Source organism: Aaosphaeria arxii (assembly GCF_010015735.1).
Source record: "Aaosphaeria arxii CBS 175.79 unplaced genomic scaffold BU24scaffold_6, whole genome shotgun sequence".
Lineage (NCBI taxonomy): Eukaryota > Fungi > Ascomycota > Dothideomycetes > Pleosporales > Aaosphaeria > Aaosphaeria arxii.
The window spans coordinates 1367462-1391049 of NW_022983479.1; the positions used below are offsets into that span (position 1 = coordinate 1367462).

At 49.6% G+C, this 23588-nt stretch overlaps 7 protein-coding genes across 7 annotated transcripts; 3 read left to right on the forward strand and 4 right to left on the reverse strand.

The window, feature by feature from the left end:
• Positions 1 to 1757: 1757 nt before the first annotated feature.
• On the reverse strand, positions 1758 to 3316 carry BU24DRAFT_464339 (uncharacterized protein; the record flags this gene model as incomplete). The annotated part of the gene is made up of 2 exons (XM_033532195.1): positions 1758 to 2003; positions 2054 to 3316. 2 exons carry the CDS (start codon positions 3314 to 3316, stop codon positions 1758 to 1760), a joined length of 1509 nt encoding a protein of 502 aa, XP_033381911.1.
• A 2608-nt stretch (positions 3317 to 5924) lies between these two features.
• On the reverse strand, positions 5925 to 7083 carry BU24DRAFT_452436 (uncharacterized protein). The gene is made up of 2 exons (XM_033531187.1): positions 6650 to 7083; positions 5925 to 6585 (listed from the first exon to the last, which is right to left on the reverse strand). The coding sequence occupies exons 1-2, from the start codon at positions 6893 to 6895 to the stop codon at positions 6337 to 6339; spliced, it is 495 nt and encodes a 164-aa protein (XP_033381912.1). The 5' UTR covers positions 6896 to 7083; the 3' UTR covers positions 5925 to 6336.
• Positions 7084 to 7987: 904 nt separating this feature from the next.
• Positions 7988 to 10496, forward strand: BU24DRAFT_394460 (uncharacterized protein). The gene is made up of 2 exons (XM_033525223.1): positions 7988 to 8964; positions 9015 to 10496. Exons 1-2 carry the CDS (start codon positions 8322 to 8324, stop codon positions 10289 to 10291), a joined length of 1920 nt encoding a protein of 639 aa, XP_033381913.1. The 5' UTR covers positions 7988 to 8321; the 3' UTR covers positions 10292 to 10496.
• An 86-nt stretch (positions 10497 to 10582) lies between these two features.
• BU24DRAFT_350903 (Zn-dependent exopeptidase) lies at positions 10583 to 12420 on the reverse strand (the record flags this gene model as incomplete). Its single annotated transcript, XM_033523663.1, has 4 exons — positions 10583 to 11446; positions 11522 to 11721; positions 11800 to 12111; positions 12180 to 12420. The coding sequence occupies 4 exons, from the start codon at positions 12418 to 12420 to the stop codon at positions 10583 to 10585; spliced, it is 1617 nt and encodes a 538-aa protein (XP_033381914.1).
• Positions 12421 to 13324: 904 nt separating this feature from the next.
• Positions 13325 to 14801, forward strand: BU24DRAFT_424571 (NAD(P)-binding protein). The gene is made up of 3 exons (XM_033528542.1): positions 13325 to 14007; positions 14095 to 14556; positions 14608 to 14801. The coding sequence occupies exons 1-3, from the start codon at positions 13535 to 13537 to the stop codon at positions 14726 to 14728; spliced, it is 1056 nt and encodes a 351-aa protein (XP_033381915.1). The 5' UTR covers positions 13325 to 13534; the 3' UTR covers positions 14729 to 14801.
• A 3081-nt stretch (positions 14802 to 17882) lies between these two features.
• BU24DRAFT_452440 (general substrate transporter) lies at positions 17883 to 19728 on the forward strand (the record flags this gene model as incomplete). Its single annotated transcript, XM_033531188.1, has 2 exons — positions 17883 to 18223; positions 18275 to 19728. The coding sequence occupies exons 1-2, from the start codon at positions 18037 to 18039 to the stop codon at positions 19726 to 19728; spliced, it is 1641 nt and encodes a 546-aa protein (XP_033381916.1). The 5' UTR covers positions 17883 to 18036.
• Positions 19729 to 20083: 355 nt separating this feature from the next.
• Positions 20084 to 22796, reverse strand: BU24DRAFT_434575 (glycoside hydrolase family 29 protein; the record flags this gene model as incomplete). The annotated part of the gene is made up of 3 exons (XM_033530035.1): positions 20084 to 20603; positions 20682 to 22449; positions 22721 to 22796. The coding sequence occupies 3 exons, from the start codon at positions 22794 to 22796 to the stop codon at positions 20084 to 20086; spliced, it is 2364 nt and encodes a 787-aa protein (XP_033381917.1).
• Positions 22797 to 23588: the final 792 nt, after the last annotated feature.

Genomic DNA, 23588 nt, shown 5'->3' on the forward strand with positions numbered 1-23588 from the left:
CCCGGATATCAAACGAATGAAAGTCAAAACCCCCTTAATAAAGTCCATAAAACCAAAACCAAAACCCGCAATCATGAGTGCGTGCATGAGCGAAATCCATCCCATCATAAGGAAAGAAAGAAATAAATAAAAACTGGACCATCGCACACCAGCTACGACAACCCAAGCATCATCGATAAACCACCCATGCATCTTGGCGGTATATTTGTGCATCAAAGGTCTCCACCAGTATCCTATATGTCGGTACAATGCCGATGTTCGGCCCATAATAACATCAACCCGTAACACGGTTTCCCGCCGAGGGTTATGCCGAACATGATTTGTTGAGAGGAGATGATGAACAGGGAAGCATAGCCGGTCGATTTGAAAGATGTGCTTCTCGGAGAAATGAAGGACGGAGTTGATCATAGTGATGTGATGTGATATACATGACAACACGTCCGTCTTGCGGCCCTGATTGCCAAATGGCATGTAGATTGGGGGGCCAAAGGGGTAAGTTTATTGCTCAGGGCGGCGTTGTGATGGTGGCATGTGGGAGGTATATGCACATTTGGCAGTTGACCCTCACGTTGCCCGACTGGATGGGTCGCGCGGCGGTGAGATTTGGAAACGCGAGCACCATCAAGCTTGACATAGCAACGAGGAAGAAGCTGGGATTCATTGCAAGATATGCGTTGAGGTAAAAATGGAGAAATTGGATGAGAGCGGAGAGTGGTCTTTCCGGGCAATCTGGAGGTTCGAAGAATGTTACGGTCGTGCTGGGTTATATCCACAAACTCACCCCCCGGGGAGGAAAGAAACATCTTCATAGTCACTCCCGCACTTCAATACCAAGTCCCGAATTTCTTCATCCTCGCATCTCAAGACGTTTGCTAAACACATTGGCTTCCTATTCGAAACTGTAGACCAAACATCTCATCGGGGAAAGGTTCTTGAGAAGCCAAGTGATATAAGAAACCCTCGACCTCTACCAAGGCCGCCTTAAGGTATGCCAATGTTTTCGTCTTATCTTTGGGCGTCTCCAGGCTCAGTATTCTGGACCAAGTCAAACACCAAGGCGTGGACAAGCCTTGGATGGAAACACCATGGCTCGTCGGGGAAGCTTTATCCGTGATTTTTATATCATTGAAGCTGATGGAATTGGTACGTGGAGCATTCATTCGAAGGTTTATTTGCTGATACAGATTTTAAGACATTGGCGTCTGGTCTGGGGATGATGTGTGGGAAGAAGGAAGCTGTCTGAGGCTGTTGATTTTGAAGATCAGCATCAGATTGATGGACAGATCGACCGTTCAGATTGTGTAGATTTTGAGTGAGCGCTCATGGTAGTAGATATTCGATAATGCTGCTATGCTATATTTTCCCAGCCAACCGGTTTTCCTAAATTATATATGCCCAAATACCTAAAATGCTTTCAGATACTCCCCACCGATATGCAAAAGTATTATCATAAATTTGTACAAAGAGAATCTATTTTGTAATCCTTAAAAAACTAGGAGATCCCAATGTTCCGAGAAAGAAAGAAAGAGTGTCGAGTAATAGTCGCTTGTGAATAACCGGGTATAACGAATGACGTTAGGAAAGAGCAAAAGAAATGGTCCGTGAGGGCTGGAGCGAGCTGAGGAGCTGGCGAAAGAAGTAATGACAAATTGATGCGAGAGAGTGTGACTGATGATAGAGAACGCAAAGTTGTGCTGAATGACTTTGTCGAGGTGGATGCGGATTTTGCAAGGTTTGAATTAAAGATGGCTGAATATCTAGTCTTCAACGTCTTCATCGCGGCCGGGATACATGATATCAGCTACTGCGACGGCTCGGAAATTGCAGAATATCACAAAAGACCACATGGTGATAATCACAATAGTCAATCCATTACCGACATATCGTATGATCTCATCATTCAGACTGTTGCCGATGCTGATAGTCGCAATGACAAAACCAGTGTTTGGGAACACCATGGCCCACCATCCGAGATGGAAGTATTCAGGTCGAGAGTGCAGCGTCTATCTGGGGTCAGAAAACTGTACAAGGCTTTGAGTTGAGGGACACTTACAGCAATGGTAGCCAGCATGAAGAACCACATGGCCAGAACCCAAAGAAACAATGATGCAACGAGAGCCAAAGTTCTCAGTAATTGAGCGTCCAAGAGCCCATCTCCTTGAAGATCGAAATCGTCAGGAAGGGCGTTCGCCATGCCGATGAAAGCGAGGCATGTGAACGAGGGCGGACCCACGCCGATGTACATCGCCGGACGATGCTCACGGTTTGGTAAGCCCGCCTGCATAAGGCGGCCAATGTAATGAGCGTACATGATGATTGCTACTGTGAAGCCGAGACCCTGGCAGCCCAGTCCCGCTACCAGTATGGGCATTCTGGACCCTATCGGTTGGTCGGCTGCAATGACAGATGCAATAGTGCCAGCAAGCATGATAGGGAAAATGGGCAACAGCCACGAAGGCATGAATTTCTGGAGCATGTATGTATGTCCGATGAAGAGGAAGGAATACTGGAAAATGGCAAGACAGAAGGTGCAAAAAACGTAGACCCAGAATGCAATAGCCATGCTCGTGATTATCCAACCCTTCATGGCATGTTCTGCTTCGTACATTTGAACGACGTATTTCTGCGTGCCAGTGATAATCGTAGCGACGGACAACCAGAACGTGGGGAAGAAGAGGCCCTCTCTCTCATGTTTCAATGATTCCTTGAAGGTGCCCGGGAATTTGGTGAAGCGTAGTACCATCATAGTACCCAAGGCGGCGAAGAAAACCAGATTGACCACATAGAATACTGCACCAATCGAAATGAGACCTGGAAATGCGTGGGGCTGAACGGAAAGCAGCGTGGCCACACCTCCAGTACTCATCGTCAAGGTGTACCAAGCCCACGTGAAGTGACGGAGACGTTGGCCAAACGGTAACTTGGGCTGGTTAGGATCCTTCTTATGGGGATCGTGAGGAACTGCGTGGGCTTCATGCTTTTGTTTCTCGATGTCGAACGATTCACGTGGTGATTCGCGTGGAGTTGGTTGAACAGATCTTTCGTCGACGGTGAAGGGGTCTTGGACTTTTCTGTCTTGATCCTTTCGATCCTCTGGATAGCCATTGGGTCCTATCGGTCCTGGGTATCGAGGAGTTGCTGGAGCTCCGTATCGAGGAGTAACTGGAGCTTCGTAGCGAGGAGTGTTCGGTTCTCTGGTATGGACCCAGCCATTTGAATTCTGATAGTCCCGGTTGTACTGATTTGTTGAGTCGAAGTTGAGGCTCACTGCTCTGCCGTCACCGTTGTAGCCGGCCTGGTTAGAGTTGAAGGCCATTTTGGCTGTTGTGAATCGGTGACCTGCACCGAAAGAATAACGCAAGGAAATCTATAGGGAAAATGGAAAAACAGACCGCTAGGAAAGGGGCAAAGAGAGCATGCGGGTATAGGTTGCCAAGGGAAAGGAAAGAACGAGAGGCAAGAAAAACTGGGTAACGGCGACTGTATGTAGAGTCATCCGTGGAAAGATCGACATGAAGCACAGGTATTCGATATTGGGATAGCGTTTCAACAATACCTCAAGAGCACGCATCGTTGCTGCTGATCCGTAAGGCGAAGCGCTCTATCAAGTGGAGACGATGTGAATGGAATGGGATCTTGGCGTAGTTGAGGTGTATAGCATTGCCCCGGTATCCACTATGAAGCTTCAGACAAACAACTGTGTCACAACGGCATGAACTCAATTGGTCCTGGCTGTACTGCTTGATGTTCTCGGACAGTCCCAACCAGACGTAGCACGCCTTGGCGGATTTTCACTCTTGGGGGTTGATTGGAATCGGTGCGGCGATAGGGACGTTTTGCTGGCCGCTGCGGACATGATCAAGAATCCGAAGCTGAGTCAAAATGACGGAATTATGGAGTCCAGTTGTCACCATAAGCCAGGAGTGTCTTGCAATGACGAAGCAGTATCTGAAAACAGCAGCATTGGGCACTGTTGGAGAAAATATTAAGAGGGGCTGCCACTGCTATGGGCTGGTCAGTCAGGTTCAACGATACATGCAATTTGAAAGAGCATCCACATGTTGCCCAACAGTACGAGAAAGATCAGGCAGATAACGAGAAAGATCAAAGAAGACTCCAAGCTTCCGAAGGGGGTTGATAGGGAGCGCTGCCCCGATACCTTCACTAAGCTATCCGAAGCAACGTAGCGGCCGGGGTCCTTAGAGAGGAGTGGCTCTTGAAGGGGCCAAATAGGGGAGATTCCGACATCTCCCGGGTCCAGTTGCACGCAAGGCGGGTGGAAAAGGGAGGTTCAAGACTTCAAGTTCTCTCTGAAAGTCGAAAAAGTCGAGATGCGGCTCAACACTAGCGAATCTGGCGGCGGGTAGGTCCATGAAACGGGTGTCGAAACGCCCAAAGCGGACCCTCTTGTGTCGAGAGAGAAGCCAAGCATCCCACGCGAAACGCGTGGACGACCCAAAGGATCCACCGATTCAAGACATGTCATGTACAGCGCTTGTTGAGCCTACAAGATGGCTTAGATGCGATCTTTGTTATGTAGATCTTGGTGGCAGGGAGGGAGATTTGCCAGGATAGAGGTCCAGGGGATGTCGGGCATAGCCTTGGCTCGACAGGGGGTGGACGGATTCCGTGACGCGGCTTCGTTGCTCTTATCGGAGCTGGGTGGATGTAGTAAGCCCATCAAGAGGCAGAACGTCTCAAATAACCTACTCTGGCAACCCAGTTACCTTACCTAGATGGAGATCTTGTAATACTTGAACCCTCAGGGATTAATCTGGACGCCAAAAGCATATCTCGACCTCCGCGACAGGGTCGCCCAGGGCATCGGACACGTGCACGGCCTGTCTGGAAACTCGTCTCGTCTCTTCTCTCGCCCGGGACTTGCAAGCTTGCAACCCAAGGAATCGGACCGAGTATCTTTCTCTCTTGAACGGGTTTCGTTCTCTCTATTGCAGCGGTCCGTAAAACAATATGGAATGATTCCTGACAGATAAGCCTTCTTTGCCAGGCTTGATGCGCCTTTGCCTTACCGTGCAAGCTTAAACCTGCCAACGTTTTCTACATGTGAAAGGTAGGTGCACATTCGCCTTCCAAGCGAACGTGGCATTAATTAAAATAGAATGGCTAAATTATGTAGAACAATCTCGAAAGGGGCACGACCTCTGCACATGTGATTGGCTTTGTGCAGCATTCCTCAGTAGGTATTCCGAGATCATTCTTCGAAGTCGTCGCCATAGAACCATAACCCACCATTTTCCCCTTTGTCTAGGCTCTGTGTCAGTCCTCTACCACGACGGTAATAAGAAATTTACAAAATAGATGACCCTGATCAGAAATCAGATTAATGACGCTGCCAAATAATTTGATGCTCAACTTGACCGGCACGTAGAGCATCCATCTTGGAAGGTTGCGATCAACACACGCCGGCCACATTGGCATCGCCCCCTGGAAACGCTGAGCCCTTGGCAATATCAAGATAAAATTCGATACGACTTGGGTATCGACAGTCGCTCAACTCTACTGTGCTATGATTCGGATTGGGTCCTATTAAATTAAAGATATAAATGTGCGACTCCACTATGCATAAATATAGACCGCGTGCGATAACAAAAAAACCCTACATACTCTCTAAATCATTTGGCCATATTTGGCACGCTCCGAAGCTATCGAGATACTTCATGTTTGTTCCAAACAAGGCTTATGAAGAGAAACTGCCAATCCATTGGCATGCAGCAAAGTAAAACTCAAAAGCTTTCACTATCTAAATATTTTAAGAATCTGTTTTGAAGGTCTTGAAACCTTTTGCTAAGAGCAAGCGCCGAAGTTACTTTGCACAGCAGCAGCCCCGTCATCGCGGGATAGATGTCGCTTAGGGTCATAGTCTGTCGCACCTTTGCAGACAAGAACTCTACAACTCCACTATACTCCGCCACAGGTCCAGACCTTTGCAACGTCTGTCTACTGTGGATCTTTATCGAGGTGACTTGGTCTGAGGAATAATTCTTAATCTTGTGGATACGTTCACAAGATTGTTTTCGTCGTTCTATGGCGGACATCTCCAGAACGATGCCATCCAATGTGATGTGATGCAATGCGAAAAAGACTACAATGAATTATATCGCGGATACTGATATTCCAAGCAAAGCAACAGGGTAACAACTTCTGGCTTATCTTCGGTATACTAGTACTGCAAATCACACACCAGAAGTCGCCCACGACTATACATCATGTTTCGAATCCACTCAACCGCTCGCACATAGAATGAAACACGCCACAACACCCAACCAAAGATCCCACGAGGTCGCTTCAATACCACCCGAATCCAACCTCCTCCACTCATCGAGTAGCAGCTACCGCAACATCTGGAGACTCCATAGGCTCAGGCTTAACCACAGGCGGTTCGGGCAGCCCGATAACCTTCACCGGCGAGACATTCCCAATCCCCGCCCACTGCACCATCTTCCCATAATCACTGCTCTTCTCCAGCTGAACGCTAACGCCCCAGAATATCTCGCTCTTATACACGGCTCGGAACTGGTGCGCGATGTTGTTGTCGCGGAGATACTTGTCGAATGCGTCGTGTGTCTACCACGTTTTTGTAAGCATCATGGTCTAGTTCTATTAAAATGTTGTGTGAGAGTGAACTAACGTAACCGCGCTTTATCTCGATGATGTATGCATTTGGCACTGTGTTCTGCTGGCGTGCTTCAATTGCCGCCAGTCTTACAGATCGGGCGGCATTCTGGGTTGATTCAATGCTGGGGGAGTGTGTCCTTTCACGCAATGCGTGCTCTCGAGCCTGGTGCGCGATATCAATGTCTCCTACCACAAGAGACGACAAAGGCAGCCCCAGTACAGTGGCCATAATGGCCAACAACACAGCGATGAACTTCATAGTTTCTAGTCAGTTCAGACAAACGCACATTAATCACGTCACCTCCCCCCATTACAACGTCCTCAATGCCGTTTATATACTCCCAGTCACCCAGACCATCCATCGTGCCAATCAATCAAATATACCCCAATATTCCATTCCACGACATACCTATTTCCCCAAGGAGAACGCTGCGTATCCAAGAAGACGTATCGGCGAATAGGCTTTATCCGAATACGGGTTTGTATATTAACCCGCCGCTGTGGGCATTTTTGCCTTTTTACATATTAACTTAAGCACAAAATATACATTATTTCTTCTAGAATACGATAATCTGGGGATAGTGGCCGTGGGGAGGATGAGAGGATGTTGGGGTTATATTTGGAGTGGTAATCCCTGTCGGGGTCTAGATTTGTGGGATGGATTGTGGGTTTGCCCTATAGAGTTATCATCATTAAGGCTATTGTAGATTAACGTTAGAAATGCTGAGGCCAAAAGAATTGATTGACGAGAGTCTATTTACCATCCTGAGGGATTGGATATGTTAGTACTATCATTTGTTGCTGTCCACATGGGATTCGGTCATTCTACACCCTGTTTTGAGATATCCGGGTAACGATGCTTTTTGAAGGAGTTGCTTCTCATAAACGATTAAAGGCTCCATATGCTATCATGACATAATGCTATCCACGCCGATAGACTCGAAAGGAAATGCTCAATTTTGTTTAGTAGACTTTGCTTTCATTCTATCCATGGGTTTAAAAAGTAATGAACAGTCATTGCGGAAGCTTTAATAGTCATGTACAGGTCAGACCATCTGGTGTAGAATTTGAACTCTCCTAACTCTGTAAAAAATCAACAAACAACAGCCCAAGATTTCAACTACATAAAAGTCAATACTAATTCACAGCAGAGATATCATAGATCTGTGTAAAATTTAATTCAGAGATATCGGAGTTTGCGATCCATTAGAAATCCTCTTCCCAGTCCGGTGCCCTGCAGGCTCAATGACCCGATGATCAGGAATGCCATTTTGGGCCTAGCTCCCATCGCCACATTCCTTCGAACTACGTCACAGCTGAGAGGAACTCCATCGCTCACTCACGAGTACAAGGATTATCGTTACTCAACACTCGGGGTCCGAGGCCTGCGCGGGGCTCGAATTGTCCACAAAACTGTTCATAGCATCGTTATCCTCTATCATACTTTCTTCTATGTGAAAGTTATGAATCCAATAATCTATCCCTACCTATTCGGGCGGTGCCCAGAGACTTCCGCGGATCGCCGGCTTAATTAGCTGCAGGTAAGACATAAGGGTCTGAGGCAGGGACTCCAAATCCTGCTACGTCAAATAATGTAACCGGCGACAAAACCCCCTTTAGATCTAGATATCCTCCCCAGTTCCCCCACGATACGAGTTGAGGGTGCATGGGTCTGAAGGGCAGGCATGGCCGACAACAATGATCCGCAGCGTCCAGCTGCGACACATACGACCACGACCACGACCAACAGCCCGCAAATAACAACCACCACGACCTTCACGACAGCAGGGCCTCGAACGACCGTGACCTCCGATGGTCCTCAATCGACTGCAACCACGCATCCGACCGTCACAACGACGCATCGATTCCCTCTCGCTCCATCTCCACAACCACCGCCAGCTGCGCTACCTCCAATCGACCGACATAATTCGATCAGAATTAGACGTCAGGGCTCGACCCACCCCAGCGATCTTCGAGCACAACCTACCTCTCCGCAACAAGACCAGTATGGAAATAGAAGGAGGAGCAGTTCGGAACCTCAACGTCCACCACTCTCAGCCCTGTTCCCATCAGAGGAGGATGATCTTGAGATCCAGCGACACGCCACCGCCACGGCGGCGCCTTTGCAGACGCTCCATGAAGAGGGTGCCTTTGCAGAGCCATCCCAATTCTATTCGACGGCACCGGCGATACCTCCAAGAAACTTGAGGCGACCTGGATGGGGTAGACAACTCTCATCAATCAGCCTAAGGCAACGCGCGCAAACCGGACAGGTGGTACATCCATCAGAGTATGACGCAGACTTTGTTGATGTCTTAGATGTTTTGGGTAGGTCATTCGCATTCTGTATACCATGTGGATCGCACTGACATCATTAGATCCCGAGATTTCTACTCTCACTACCCTAAACAACGTACAGAATTCGCTGTTCATACCTAATTTTGGAAGCTTCTATCGTCGCCAGCCTGTATATGAGCTTTCGGCTTCGACCGAGAGTTCCGATGGCGAAACCGGTATACCTTCGAGCAGCGATGAACTGGCGACACAGACCCGGCAAGATGGAGCACGACAGGGTGACCAAACACCAGAAAGACCTGCTGAACTTGGCCGACTACAAACGACGGACACGATAACATCTGTTCTCACGAGTATGTCCGAGGGACAAGGTCATAATTATGCTGTACTCCCCCACGGCGCATCTTTACCTGGCTGGACGCGCGAAGAAAAGGCTGCCCTAAATGATCACGTGAGACATCTGCTTCACTCCAGGCGCGCAAGGTTCAAGCGGAGTATGCGCGGTTTTGGTCGCTACGTCCGAAAGCCCGTCGGATTCTTGGTCACCCTTTACGCCTTCCTATTGTTCTTCTGGGGAGCGGCCTGGGTTCTTTTCCTTATCGGCTGGCTAAGTGTTGAAGGCCGACAGGCTTACTTCATCGAAATTTGCGATCAGATCTTGACCGCACTATTTTGTGTCGTTGGCATAGGATTCGCACCCTGGAGGGCTGTCGACACATATCACATGATCTACGTAGCATACTACGCCCACAGAACATGGCGATTACGCAAAGAGCAAGGCCTACCGGACCTACGTGACCGCAACGAACTCCCCTCGCAACCCGACGCACACGCATGGGAGAAAGGCGAAGACGTACCCGATAACGAGGAGCTTACGGTCCTAACCGCCGAGCAGCAGACAAAGCTCGAACACCACCAACAGAAGCTTGCGAACTCGCACACATTCTACAAACCCCACGAGACCAACACCCACTACGCCTTCTCAGTTAGGCTTCTCATTGCTATCGTGGTGTTACTCGACTGTCACTCGCTGTTCCAAATGGCCCTTGGCGGCACGACATGGGGAATTTATTACAAAAATCGCCCGAAAGCATTGACTGCGGTCATTCTGTCTTGCAGTATTAGCTGTAACATCTCCGCGGGTATCACTATCAGTGTTGGCGACAAGAGGAGTAGGAAGAAGTTAGTTGTCGAGCAGATGTTCCGACAAGGCTTAACCGAAGAAGCTTTGGAGAAACTGCGCAAGGAACGAGGACTGAAGGCTAAAGGGATAAGTGCCACTAAGAAGGGAAAGAAAGGGAAGAAGGGCAAAGAGAAGGAGAAGGACAAAGAAGAGGCTGCGCCCAAGGAGGAGGTTTGATTGTGATAGCGTTAATGTTATTCAGAACATCTGTTATCGATGTCCATGGTTGTATCATCATTACCCACTCTCGTATCTAGAGCAACTGTATTTGGTAACTATCCGTATTCGAGATCATATATCATAGCATAACATTGAGGCATAATTTTGTCATTGATCGTTGTAGTGTCAAAGGCCATCATCGCTCATCTCTATAATATCGTGCAGTTAGACATTATATAATATCTACAACGTTCCGTGCACCTATATACACATCTCATCCACAACTCCACCGTAACCTCACCCAACCCATCAGACCTTCCTAAACACTGGATACAAATCCCCAACCTCCATCGGCACAATCCCAAAACTAACATACGAATCAATATTCTCCGGCTCCAGCGCCACAAACGCCAACCCCGCATTCCTCTGCTTCGTCCCGACCCAGAAACTCCCCTTCGGCAGCTCCACCTCCTGCACCACCGTCTCCGTCGTAACCGTATTCAACACCGCCCCCTCGTAGTACGACTTAGCCAGCGAGGACGAAGTGATATTATACACCTCAACCTCCCCCTTAAACCCCTCCTCAAGCGTCTCGACCTCCAGCCCCGAGACACGCAGACGCGCCGCGAGGTCCGCCCACGCACGCGGGATGACGTACCCCTCTGGCCGCACACGCGTGAGGTTCGCCGTCGCAGGCGTGGTACTCGCGAACTCGACAGGCAGCTGCACGATGTCGCCGGACCGACGGTCGACCATCGTGTACGTGCGGTTCGCGTAGGACGTGTAGTCCGTGACGACGATGTCCTCGTCGGACGCGACGAATTCCTCGATGGCGTCGTTGATGGTGGTGGAGATGTCGGAGGCGCGATCGCGGGCGGTTTCGAGGACGCCGAGGAGCATTTGGAGGCCGGCGAGCGTGCGCCGTGCGAAGCTTTGGTTGGCGATGCCGATGCCGCGCGTCTCGAAGAGGAAGGTTACGGTTTGCGTGAGGCCCATGGCGTTGCGGCCGATCTTTGCGTCGGTGCCGGCTTCGTCGAGGCGGACGGGGAGGGCGCGCTGGGAGGCTGTTACGTAGGGTTCGCCGCGTAGGCCGCGGGATGAGAGGGAGGCGTTGATGGCGGGGGCGAAGACTTCTTCGGCAAGAGCGCGGATTGAGGGGTGGATGTTGAGGTTCTATGCCCGAAGGTGGTCAGTCATTGCTTGTCTAAACTGTGAATTGACTCTATCCATGTATGAGGGAGGTCTCACCTTTGCAGCGCTGAACATGCCGTCCGCGGCATTGCTGTAGTTGCTCGAATACCTTGTCGCAGCACCATACTCGTGCATGTCAACCACGACGTGCGGCGCAAACCCATTGAAGAACTTCTTAATGTCGCGGGTCTGCTCGCGTGCCAGTTTCACATGGTCGCGGTTCGGGTCGAAGTTAGTTGCCAGGGTTCGCTGGAAGTCTGTAATTGTACAGTCAGTTCAACGTTGAACTAGCTAAATGTGCGGAAGGAAAGGAATGAGGTTGAGAGTTCACGTACATGCATTTCCGTCGGGGTTGTAGCGTGGGAGTACGATGATATCGAGTTTCCCGAGGAACGTCGATGCCCATTGTTCGTCGGCGTCGAGGGCGCCGAGGAGTGCGAGGAGGGCTTCATCGCCTGCAGGCTCATTTCCATGTACACTGCCTTGTAGCCAGACTTTCAATTTGCTGCTTGATGGTGCAGTGGCGTTTGTAGATGTGGTGGAGAGGAAGATGTATGGAAACGAGTTCCCTTCTTCAGACACAAAGGGCGCTTTTTGATATTTCGCCCACGACGGGTTCCTTGAAGCAATGGACTGAAGGAACGAATCTGTAATTCTACTTAGCAATCATTCTCCAATTGATGATTTTATTCTTTGCAGAACCTAGTGTATTTACCTAACGTGGATTGACTAGTCGCACCCTCCGACCCTTCAGACCACCCAGGATCGAACGAAGCATTTGGCAAGAAAGCCGGCGACAGGAGCGTCACATTCGGCGCTGGAAATGCCTTTTGCTCAACGAGGTCGGAATCGAGGTTGACTGTTACGTGGTTCTCTCCATACTTCGTCTGCGCGGAAACACAATTGACCAATGCCGTCACCGCGGCTAATACCTTGAAAGACGAAGATGATGCCATGCTGAGCCCTCTCGTAGAACCAAAAAAAAAACAATCGGTCGGGATCTCCAGAAATGAATCAATTGACTTGCTGGAAATTTCCATGTACATAAAAGAAAACGGCCGAGTAAACAATACAATCTACCTTGCTAGCAACGCGGCATTGCCTATTTGGAGAGTTACATCATTCCCAAGGCGCTACTTAGGTACATTCGCGGTTGTTTTCGACGTTCGACGAGGCCAAGAGAGGGGAAGTGGCTTGGCTGGCAGGTTACCTTCCAAATATGGCATCGCAATGGGATTGTTATCATTAATGCTGTGGTTAACTCTGGGCGAAGTGATTGAAAAGAGAAATTGTTTGAGGTGATGTATGGAGGGGTGTTGAATTGGTGTCAGTCGTCCCTCGGCAAAGGTCATGCGCATTGGAATCGGTTAAGATAGAATGTCGGAATAAGGCGTGCAATAGATTTAGAGAAAGATCTTGACCGTGTTGATGCTCTCTTCGGAGATTTTGCGAAATTTGATGCTGTTTTCTACAGTTAGCATTTCCTACGAGTGCCATTGAGCAGCTGCGTGCGTACTCCTTTACTACGAAGATGTGGATCGTCGTAGCCGCAATGGTGGCGTATCATCCCCCACCACCGCCCCATGACAACTCCCCACATCACCTATTGAATGTATTCACCAATGTATCATCAAAGTGCCCGACTTCGAACCTGATCTAAATGATGACCACCGCCTTGTGAATATCTCACATTCATATATCTCCGAGCTGTATCCGAAATATGAAAGTGAATGGATCCTGCTTTGAAATGCAATGATCCAATCAAAATGGTCAGATGTCCAGCGAAGCTGACAAATGCGTGGGTTGTGCCCCGCGGGTACCTCATGGTTTGCATTGACATACAGATCGTGTGTGCGAAATTGCTGGTAGTACTGGAGGTATTATCTGAAGGATAAAGAGATAGAGAAGTCATACAAATAGGAAGAAGAGAAATCCAAACTGTGGCAGTACCTGAGCCTCTGAGCCTTTTCTAGGACATTCAAAGTATCGGTACCCTCAGTGCTAAGTCGTCATCTTGATATACAATACCCTTTGTCGCTTTGAGAATTCCTGTGATACAGAGAATACAGCATGGCACACAATATTCTCATAACAGGCGGATCGGGCTACCTTGGCGGGACTCTCCTCGCGCGATGGAAAGAAGCCAATCTACCACCCCACGGCAAGGTATTCGCCCTCGTCCGCTCACAGCATCAGGAAGAAGCAGTCAAACAATACAATGCTGAGCCTATCAGCATCAATTTTGACGACGCCGGAGCACTCGAGACGGCCATCATTGACAATGATATTTCCATTGTGTTTCACCTGTTCAATCCTACCGACACGGAGTACAGCGTCGCATTCATCAAGGCGCTATCAGAGGTGAAGAAGCGTACTGGGAAGGAAGTGCACTTCGTGTTCACCACAGGGGCGAAGATTTTCTCCAACCATGTCGCGGCGCCGACGGATAAGCCTTTGTTGGACACAGATCCAGCTTTGTTCGAGATACAGAAGAATATGGAGAACAAGGGGCCGCACCCTCGTTTCAACCAAGCGGTCAAAGCGTGAGTTATCTCTGCTCGTTATGGTCATTATGGGCATTCGTTCCATTCTTTGGATACTTCATGTGTGCTGATGTTGAAATCATATAGAAACAACATCGTGATCGAAACGGCAGAGCAATACGGCGTTAGAAGCTACATCTTTGCGCCCTGTATTGTCTATGGCAAAGGCGAGGGATTCGGCAATCCTATATCAATCCAGACAGTCGCCATTGTGCAGGCGGCCAAGGCGCTCAGACAGGTTTATAAAGTCGATGCTGGTCGTCCGACATGGCCTGTTTGCCACGTACTTGACAATACTGGCCTGTATCTCCAGATTCTTAGAAAGATCCTCTCTGGTGAGGAGATCGGCCATGGCAGGAGCGGATATTACCTTGCTTCTCCGGGCAGCATTGCTTGGGATGATCTTTACTTGGCCATAGCGAAGGCAATGAAGCAGCGAAACGCAGTTGACGACATAAGCGTGAAGGAGGCCGATGATGATATTCTAGGGAAGATGGGTGACGCGCTGAAGTGTCCCAAGGACTTCGTGGCGGTTCAGGTTGGTGGCTTGTAAGTGTGAATTTCAAGTCCCTATCTGAGATAATGACTGACTGTTCCAAGGTGTACATTCACGGCGGAGAATGGCAAGAGGATCGGATGGAAGCCGAGATACGAACCTCAACATATCCTCGAGACAGCGGATGAAGAGGTAGAGCTGATCTTGAAGCACTTGAAGGATTAGTGGGGCTTTTTGGACTCATACAGACCTTTTATTGAACAATAGCGGTTGTCTGCAAAGATCCGCACGTGCAGCTTCCCTTTTTTCGAAACATTGACAGCTTCTGCTCACTACTTAATTGAGTCAGCAACAACTCGTGCGAAAACTAGAGCAATGACCCCAACTTTGTACCAACATGAAAAGTGGACGTCCCCAGTATAAAAGACACTACTCGGGAGTCGGTACATCTTCAATCCCTCATTTATCCCCAGACACAGGTGCAATGTAAGTCGGTGTGTCGATACCTCGTGGAGGCACATCTTGGACCCTCATTAAACTTCAGTATTTTGGGGGTGTCCCCCATGGGCAGTTTGGGTGTGCTTCGTCCACTTTTTCGGCAACATGTTGTGGGTACTTCTACCAGCGCATGACCAAATCAAGGGGGAGGACCCCTATGTATTCCTAAATAGAGGAATGATTGTCTCGGATATCAGAGCGATTTCCAGGCATCTGGTAGATTGTTTGCTCAACCAGTTCGGATTACTCTAAATGGTGTTCCGTTGCGATGATCCATAACGGTGTAATGTACACAGTAGATTGACTGAGAAGTCCCTGCAGAGATACATCTATTCTGAATCGCATTATTCAGATAAGCGCATTAATCGACATCGTTGAATCACAGAGGTTGAAATTATTGCGTCCACAAACATTGATTCAGCAGTCGACCTCACAACATTGCCGCTCGTATGTTGAGGATTTGAGTACCGTATAGATAAGAAAACAGACGAAGGATTCGGGATTCACTGCTGCGTTCAGCGACAATTGGGACGACGCGCCTGAAGCCAAGATGTTGGAGCAATAAGCTACGAGTACCCGCTCAAGCGACCGTATAAAACGCTTACTTGTTGGCGCTCAAGCACCGACCCATCTTTCTTGCCTAAAGCAGGACATGCGCTCCAAAGACACCCCACGCCATTTTGCACGGGGGCCCTGAAGAAACTAGCGTGGCTGAATGTGCCGAATATGCCAATCATGAACGCCGCAGATGTGAAGCAGGAGTATGCCAATATTATGAATGCAGTGAGCAAGTCAGAAAAGTGGACAGAATTGGGTACTCGTATTGTTGTTGTTTGTCTGCCAAGCCAATCGTCCTTCAATCCTCCAGTGGTACGAGGTAGTGGAGAATAACGACAATGTCTGACTACCTTGAGCAATTCGCACCTGCTAAATCCCTGATGCAGAGCAACGCACAATTTGCAAGGAAATGGAGTTCACATGAAAGCCTTGGAGAAGGTAACACCAAGGCGATTCCACCTGTTTGCATGTGGTTTATGGTACGATTCGAGTGTGCGGTATTTTAGTGTCTGAAGAGCTGGGGGCCTATGCGAAGCTCACATGTAAGCTGCATCTAATTTATGGTGCAGTTCCTGGTAATTATCGTGGTACGATAGGAATTCTGCACCCTGCGGCATCTGTGCACAAGCACGTACAGTACAAGCAGGGTCCAAGATGTTCATCTGGGAATAGAAGCCTTCATTGTTGGAGTCGTTCAAACGATTAGACGACTCTGTTGTATGAGAAGGTGTAGACGAGTTTGACGAGACACAGAGGGCTGGCACAATGACGTTGTTGGCAACGTTTGGCAATCTTTAGTACAGCGCCCCATGCTCCACATGCGCACAACAGAACCACACTCTTGTTGAACATCGTCACTGTGCTGTTACTGTCAAGAATTCTCATGTCAATTCTCGCAGGAATACTCTGTACCACCATCCGAGATAGGCAAGGGACCGAAGCCGGGGATCATGATTACCCTAGATGCATTAGTTTGAAAAGAAATGAATACATTGTACCGTTTCATCGCGCAGTAATGACAGTCCACCACAGAGATTTCCGGTGACGAGCATCGGCTCAGTGGCGCCAGTGTACCCTCTGTTATTGCGTCATGGGTCTGCTAGGTCCCGAGTATGGAAGATACCAAGATGTGACCCATAGTACACCAGTCAAGGGGTTAGAAGCGCATGTGGGAGGGGAGGGTGTGATGCCGAGGCGTTGGAGTGCTCGTTGGAAGCAGGATGTTTGCCGAGCAAATGACGGGTGATATCGCTAATCTGGCATCAATTGCTCTGTTGAATATCCAACTTGGGGAGAAAAGATCAGCACGAGAACCGCAAAAGGGTTATTCTTTAGCGCGAGGTTGGCTGTGAGGGAGGGTTGACGTTCGTTTTTGGAGGTCAAGTTGGCCACCACGTGACGGGCACGTTTCAGCCAGGGCAGAGCAGAATGTGATTGGTGGTGAGGAGTAGATTTTGAGGCTCAATTTCGGTGGCTTGCGCCTGAGCCGCTCAAGCATGAACAAGATCTGAGTTGCCGAGATACGGTTGAGATCGGCGGCTTTAGGACCTTTAGGAGTGCAGAGGTTGCAAAGAGTTGCAAAAAGAATGGAGTCGTTGAAAGAGACTATCGGGGGTGGAGTCCGTGCGCGGCTATCCGTCCGGCAACTGACGTCACATGGCAGGAGATCCGCAGGCAATTCTACTACATACATCATCCCATACTCCATACAACCACCCTCATTGGAAAGAAAAGCTTTAGGGGGGGCATTTGCCAGCCAAAAGGAAGATTTCGTATTCAGTCGGAGCTTATCATCGGATGCATTGCAATATTGTATGTACCCTCGCGAAAGATAGCAAAAGATATGGAGACACAACTCAACAACAGGACTTCATGTTCTAAGGGGGCGCATCACTACAACGAGGAGTCGAGGACAATGAATTATACAGTCAATTCACTAGGCCTTCCCCATGATTTCTCTCATGTCATCATCTGCTACCGGCGCATAAGCTACATTAAGATTCGCCAGGGTTTTGCGGTGCAGCTTCGGAGCAAAGACTAAAACTTCTCACTGCCCAGCCATGCTTGTTCCACCTCAGGTGCCTCCGCTTGCCTTTCCCTCTCCACTGGGGCTCCCCCGTTCATTTGCCTGTTCCCACTATTTGGGCGCCTCTCCCGTCTGTCGCCGTCATGGCGAAAGCCAAGTCCGACCTCTCGAGAATTCTGCTTCTAGTTTCTCCACGTGCAAGGCGAAAAAGTGGAATGGTGTGGGAGATTATGCTCAGGAAACGACATCACTGGCCAACTCGGTATGCCCGTTTTCTCAACACACGACGTAGGTCATGGAAGGTAACGTCCTGTCTATATTGTGCTTATCAGCTATAAGAATGGGGTTCTCCTCCGCAACCAAATCCCCATCTCTCCGCACACTTCACCCAAACCCCTCTTCCACGTGTAATCTGTGACCGCATATCTGCCCTGGCTATCGGTCCTTCAACATGGGAATTTCAGAGACTGAGGCGGGCGTCCCCACGTATTGGGGCGCCTCTGGACGAGCCCTGCAAATGCTCATCACTATCGTCGCGACCACTGATTTCTTGCTCTTTGGTTACGATCAGGGTGTTATGAGCGGTATCGTCAGCTCCCCTGCATTCACCACTGCTTTCCCCGAAGTCGATGGTGACAGTACGTTTCCCACTTATCATCTGTCAAGACTGCCATGCTGACCCAAACAAGGTACTTACGAGGGCTTCGTTGTCGCCATCTATGCTGCTGGATGTTTCCTTGGTGCCTGCTTTATCTTGACCTTCGGTGATTACCTCGGTCGTCGCAAGTCCATTTTCCTTGGTGGTGCTGTCATGATCCTTGGAGTTATCATCCAGATCGCTTCTGTTCCTGTCGGCAGTGGCGCAACTGCACAATTTATCATTGGTCGTTGCATCACTGGTATCGGCAATGGCATCAACACCTCGACGATTCCAACTTATCAGGCAGAGTGCTGCAAGGCAAAGAGCCGTGGTAAACTCATCTGTATTGAGGGTGGTAACGTCGCCATCGGTACGTTGATCGCTTACTGGATTGATTATGGCTGTCTCTACGGACCCGACGACTTCACCTGGCGATTCCCCATCGCTTTCCAGTGCCTCTTTGCGCTCATCGTTCTCGGAATGATGACCTCCCTGCCGGAGTCGCCTCGTTGGTTGCTCACTAAGGATCGTACGGAGGAGGCCACGACTGTGTTGGCTGGGCTGAACGGCTTACGTCGCGACGACCCCGAAGTTCAGCTTCAGTTGGGCGTCATTGTTGATGGTATCCGTGCATCTGGTCACCATGGCGGTGTTACCCCAGTTTCTGCTCTTTTCACCAACGGCAAGAGCCAGCACCTTCGCCGTATGCTTTTGGGAGTCTCCTCCCAAATGATGCAGCAGCTGTCCGGATGCAATGCGGTCATCTACTACTTCCCCATTCTCTTCCAGAATTCCATTGGTGTCGATCACAACATGGCTCTTCTCCTTGGTGGTGTCAACATGATTGTCTACTCCGCCTTCGCCACTACCTCATGGTTTGCCGTTGAGCGTGTCGGCCGCCGTAAGCTTTTCCTTTGGGGAACCGTTGGACAGTGTCTTTCTATGGTCATCACCTTCGGTGCTCTCATTCCAGGCGGTGAGCAGAACGCAAAGGGTGCCGCCGTTGGCTTGTTCACTTACATCGCCTTCTTCGGTGCCACCTGGTTGCCATTGCCCTGGCTCTACCCTGCCGAGATCAACCCCCTCAAGACTCGCGCGAAGGCTAACGCTACATCCACTATCTCCAACTGGCTTTGGAACTTCTTCATCGTCATGGTTACTCCTGTCATGTTGAGTGGTATCGGCTGGGGAACTTACCTCTTCTTCGCCGTCATGAACGCACTCTTCTTCCCGATCATCTACTTCCTTTACCCCGAGACATCTGGCCGAAGCCTCGAGGAGATTGATCTTATCTTCGCCAAGGGCTACTGCGAGAACATGAGCTATGTTCGCGCCGCTAAGGAGCTTCCTCATATGACCGAGGCCGAGATCGAGGCTCGCGCTCGCGAGTATGCTTCTGACTTCTCCGACGAGGAGTCTGGTCGCAACTCCAAGGATTCTCGTGGCGAGAAGTCCGAGAACCTCACTCCCAATGGAGGTCTTGCTGCCGCCGAGCAATCATAAATTCAGTACTTTGTACTGGACTATCAAAGCTAGCTTGATGCTGCAATATCCACAACGACTTGAAAGAACAAAAAAAGTGTCAATCTTTGATTTGCTTGTTGTTATACCATGGAGGATAATTATACCCCGCAGTCATATTGTTGAGCTATATGACCTGCTCATCATGCCACAGCGCATGAATGCCATATGATTAGAGATTGTTTTGGAACGCGACAAGGTGCATTTGCATCGGCCGCATTCACAATACCCATAGAAATGTTACAATGTTTACTTTGAAATGTAGTAATTCCTTGCAATGTTTGGTGCCATACTTGTCAATAATCGATGCTCATCTCAGTCTTACTTCTTATCGTCTTTAAGCCAAGTATTCGATTTTAAAAACCCAACACTTATCGACTTTCGCAGCCATGTCGCCATGGACTTCAATGATGAGCACACCATCGTCGTTACTCCAAGCTAGATCCTGACCTTCCTCGCCAGCACTCACGAGACCCACCCTATCCCCTTTCAAGATTGGGATCGGCGCATCCACGACCAGCTTCCCACCAATTGGTTCAATCAAAGAGAGAATATAGAACGCGTCATCTGTCTGGGTGAACCGAATGTTCACACCCTCGTCCACGACTTCAGCTTGCTTAAACCAATAGGTAGTATTATAGATCGCCTCTTCGTGTTTCTTGATCCACTCTCCAGCCTCTCTTAGATTGTCAATCTCAACCTGGGGAATGCTGCCATCTGCTCGAGGACCGATATTCAGGAGCAGATTGCCGTTCTTGGAAATCATGTCTACCAAGGTCGTGATCAGGGTCGTCGCATTCATGTACTCCTCGTCCGGCGTTGCGCGATTATATCCATAGCTGAAAGGATCCATGCCACTAACATCAATTGTCAGCTCTTGTTCACGCCACATTTTGATTCCCCTCTTCATCTGATATCATCACTCATAGACTTACCGATTACTTTCCCACTTCTGCCGCTGCGGCGTCGCAAACGTCGCATACTCCGGCGTATCGAAATCATTCACAAACGCCGTGCCACAGCGCGAATTAATCGTAACCTCTCTCCCCTGCTCGCGCGCCGCATTGAACCACCTCGCCGCGAACCCATCCGTGCCATTCGAAGCACCAGCATCGCACCACACGATATCAGTGCCATACTCGTACGCCAGGATATCCATCTGCGGAACCATGACATCGGTGATGAAGTCGTCGACCTCGATGTGACCGGTATACGGCTCTGTCTTGTTCGTGTACGGGTTCCGCGCGATGATGCCCGGATGCGACGTCGAGCTGGGCCGGTCGAACTGCGTGAAGCCGTAGGGCCCCCATGACGGATTGAACCATTCTGGTATGCTGAAGTAGGTGCCGCGTTTCAGGGCGGGTTGGTGCTCGCGCGCTGCGTCGAAGAGGTCTTTGACTAGATCTCGCTGAGGCCCGTAGTGCAGACTCGTGCGGTTTGTAGTGTTCCCCGCGTCGAAGAGAGCGAAGCCGTCGTGGTGTTTTGTCGTGATGACGAAGTACTTCGCGCCGGCGTCTGCGATCAGATCGACCCATTCTTTGGGGTCGTATTTGGCGGCAGTGAAGTTGGGGAAGAAGTCGTCGTAGTTGAGTTCTGGGCCAAAGGTCTCTTCGCGATAGCCCCGGAAGTTGGACCTGTCGCCCGCGAGATGCGTAGTGTACCACCAGAACCATTCAGCGTAGCTTTCGTAGGGCGTCGAGTTTCCCCAGCCAGGGACTGAGTATACGCCCCAGTGGATGAAGATGCCGAATTTGCTGTTGTCGAACCACTCCGGCGACTCGTGGCGGGCGAGGTTTTGGTGGTCTGTCGTCCATTTAGTGAGCCCGATTTGTACATCTTTAAAAGAGCGAGAATGGATCTTTTCATCGCGCTGGCTAACTATGACTTCGAGATCCTTTGCGCCTGAGCCGGATATAGCGACAGTGACGCGTTTCTGGTCGCCAGGGCATAGTCGTTTGATATACCCAGCCTCGACTGTTTCAACTCCCTGACCCGTGATCTCAATACTTAACCCTTCTCCATGAACACATTCGTCACCTGAATTGTTCAGAATAACTTCCACAAGCTGCGACCCATCCTCCGACCACTTCTGGGTCGGTCTCGCGCTCTGGACGCCAATACCAGCATCACTACCTTCCCAAAGGCTTACGCCGAAAACATGAATCCGACCCTCTGTCGTGTTCGTTGTGTTCGGCAGCGTGATTGAAACTAGTTTCTTCCCCGGCTGAAGTGCGGCCTCAAACTCGAAGATATGGCTTGTGTTCCAGTTGGTCGAGTTGTCCGTGTAGAACGAATCGTACACGAGCTCTCCACGCGTTATCGTGAGAAATGCCCACCACGGCTCGCTGCGAAGCTCTTTCACTGATGTCGTGTTGTCCGCATAGTTGAACGTGACGTTTCCGAGTACCTTCTTGCTGCGTACATCCGAGGAATGGAGGAATGATGCAGCGAAGTAGGGCTTTCCTTCTAATGATACATTGATCGTTTGGCCTGAGCAGATTATGTTGTCTGGGGTGGAAGGTCCGCGGTATCCTGGTAGGTTGTAGCGGATGCCTGTTCGGGATGCGAAAGAGGTGTTTCCGTAGTCTAGAGCGGGGAATGCAGGGTACGATTGATTCAGGACGTCGAAGGAGGCTTCTCCCGGGTACGTTCCAAATCCTTGGTTATTGTAGTATGGAGTCAAGTCCAATGGCACAGATGATTCTATATTCAAACTATGTCCATGTACAATGCCGAATTGCATAGACAAAAGACTGAGGCGCACTGCAATGTATTTCCAATCCATCGTGAAGTTTTATGGACGAGCTGCGACTACTTTTCCAATGGTGACGATCAACGTTTATACAGATACATGTATATACAAAATCTCGGCAGCACATTTCCGAGGCATGATGGCAGATCGTTCTTTGGCGATGTTACCTTTCAATTCTACGGTGAGGTGCAGCGATCATTGTTCCGACCGCCGAAGAAGTACCAACTTGGCACCATCCGACTTTGGAGGGGGATCGTCGCATTCTGGCGGGTTCCTGGATTTGTTCACCCGAAGACATGCTACGTACGTCACGATATCACGGCTCTTGTGATGTCTGATAAGAATGCTATGTCGGATGGCAAGTATGGAGTCAGGGAGTTGGGCGGCATTTCTTGTTGTGATCAAGCTCGTGGAGCCAGGTCCTAGCGTGCGCCTGAGCCGTTATGGGCTTTGCTTACTTGCGACTAGAGCAACTGATAACGGAGAGCAAATCGATAGCAGTAGCCTCATCTGCGTTTACTATCAGGAAAACTACTGAAAGGCAAAAAGCATGTCGTTGACTATGCTGTTGTTCACGGTTATCAAAGGCGGAACAGTCCGTCCCTCCTCACGACATGCACACTCTTTGCCAACTCGAAGCCCTCGGGTAGAGCCGTCGCATGAACCTTCGCATTCGTAGGATTTCGCATCGGTTAGCAGATGCAATGAAGATATCTTTAGCAAATCGACTACTACATCGAGTTAAAGGAGACAGATGACTGCGGGGCGACGACGTTGGGGAAAATTTACTTGTCCAGCGGGGTAACCTCCTTAGTGGCTGCGTGTTACCACCTTACGATGAAACCTTCAGCAGCTCCCTCGAGTAATCCACTTCACTCTGATTTTGAAGCACATTACTTCGGTCATCTACATCGTGAGATATAAGGGCTCACAACTAATTAAGAGATGCCCCAATTGCACGCGCTCTTTGTTGTGGTACCCAACTGGAAGGATATTGGGGCATCTCAGCTCTCCTTTCCGCCCCCAACTTTTAAATTTGTTTGGGCTTCGCGAACCAACAAAACCCACTTTAGACTCAAGAAAGTCCAGA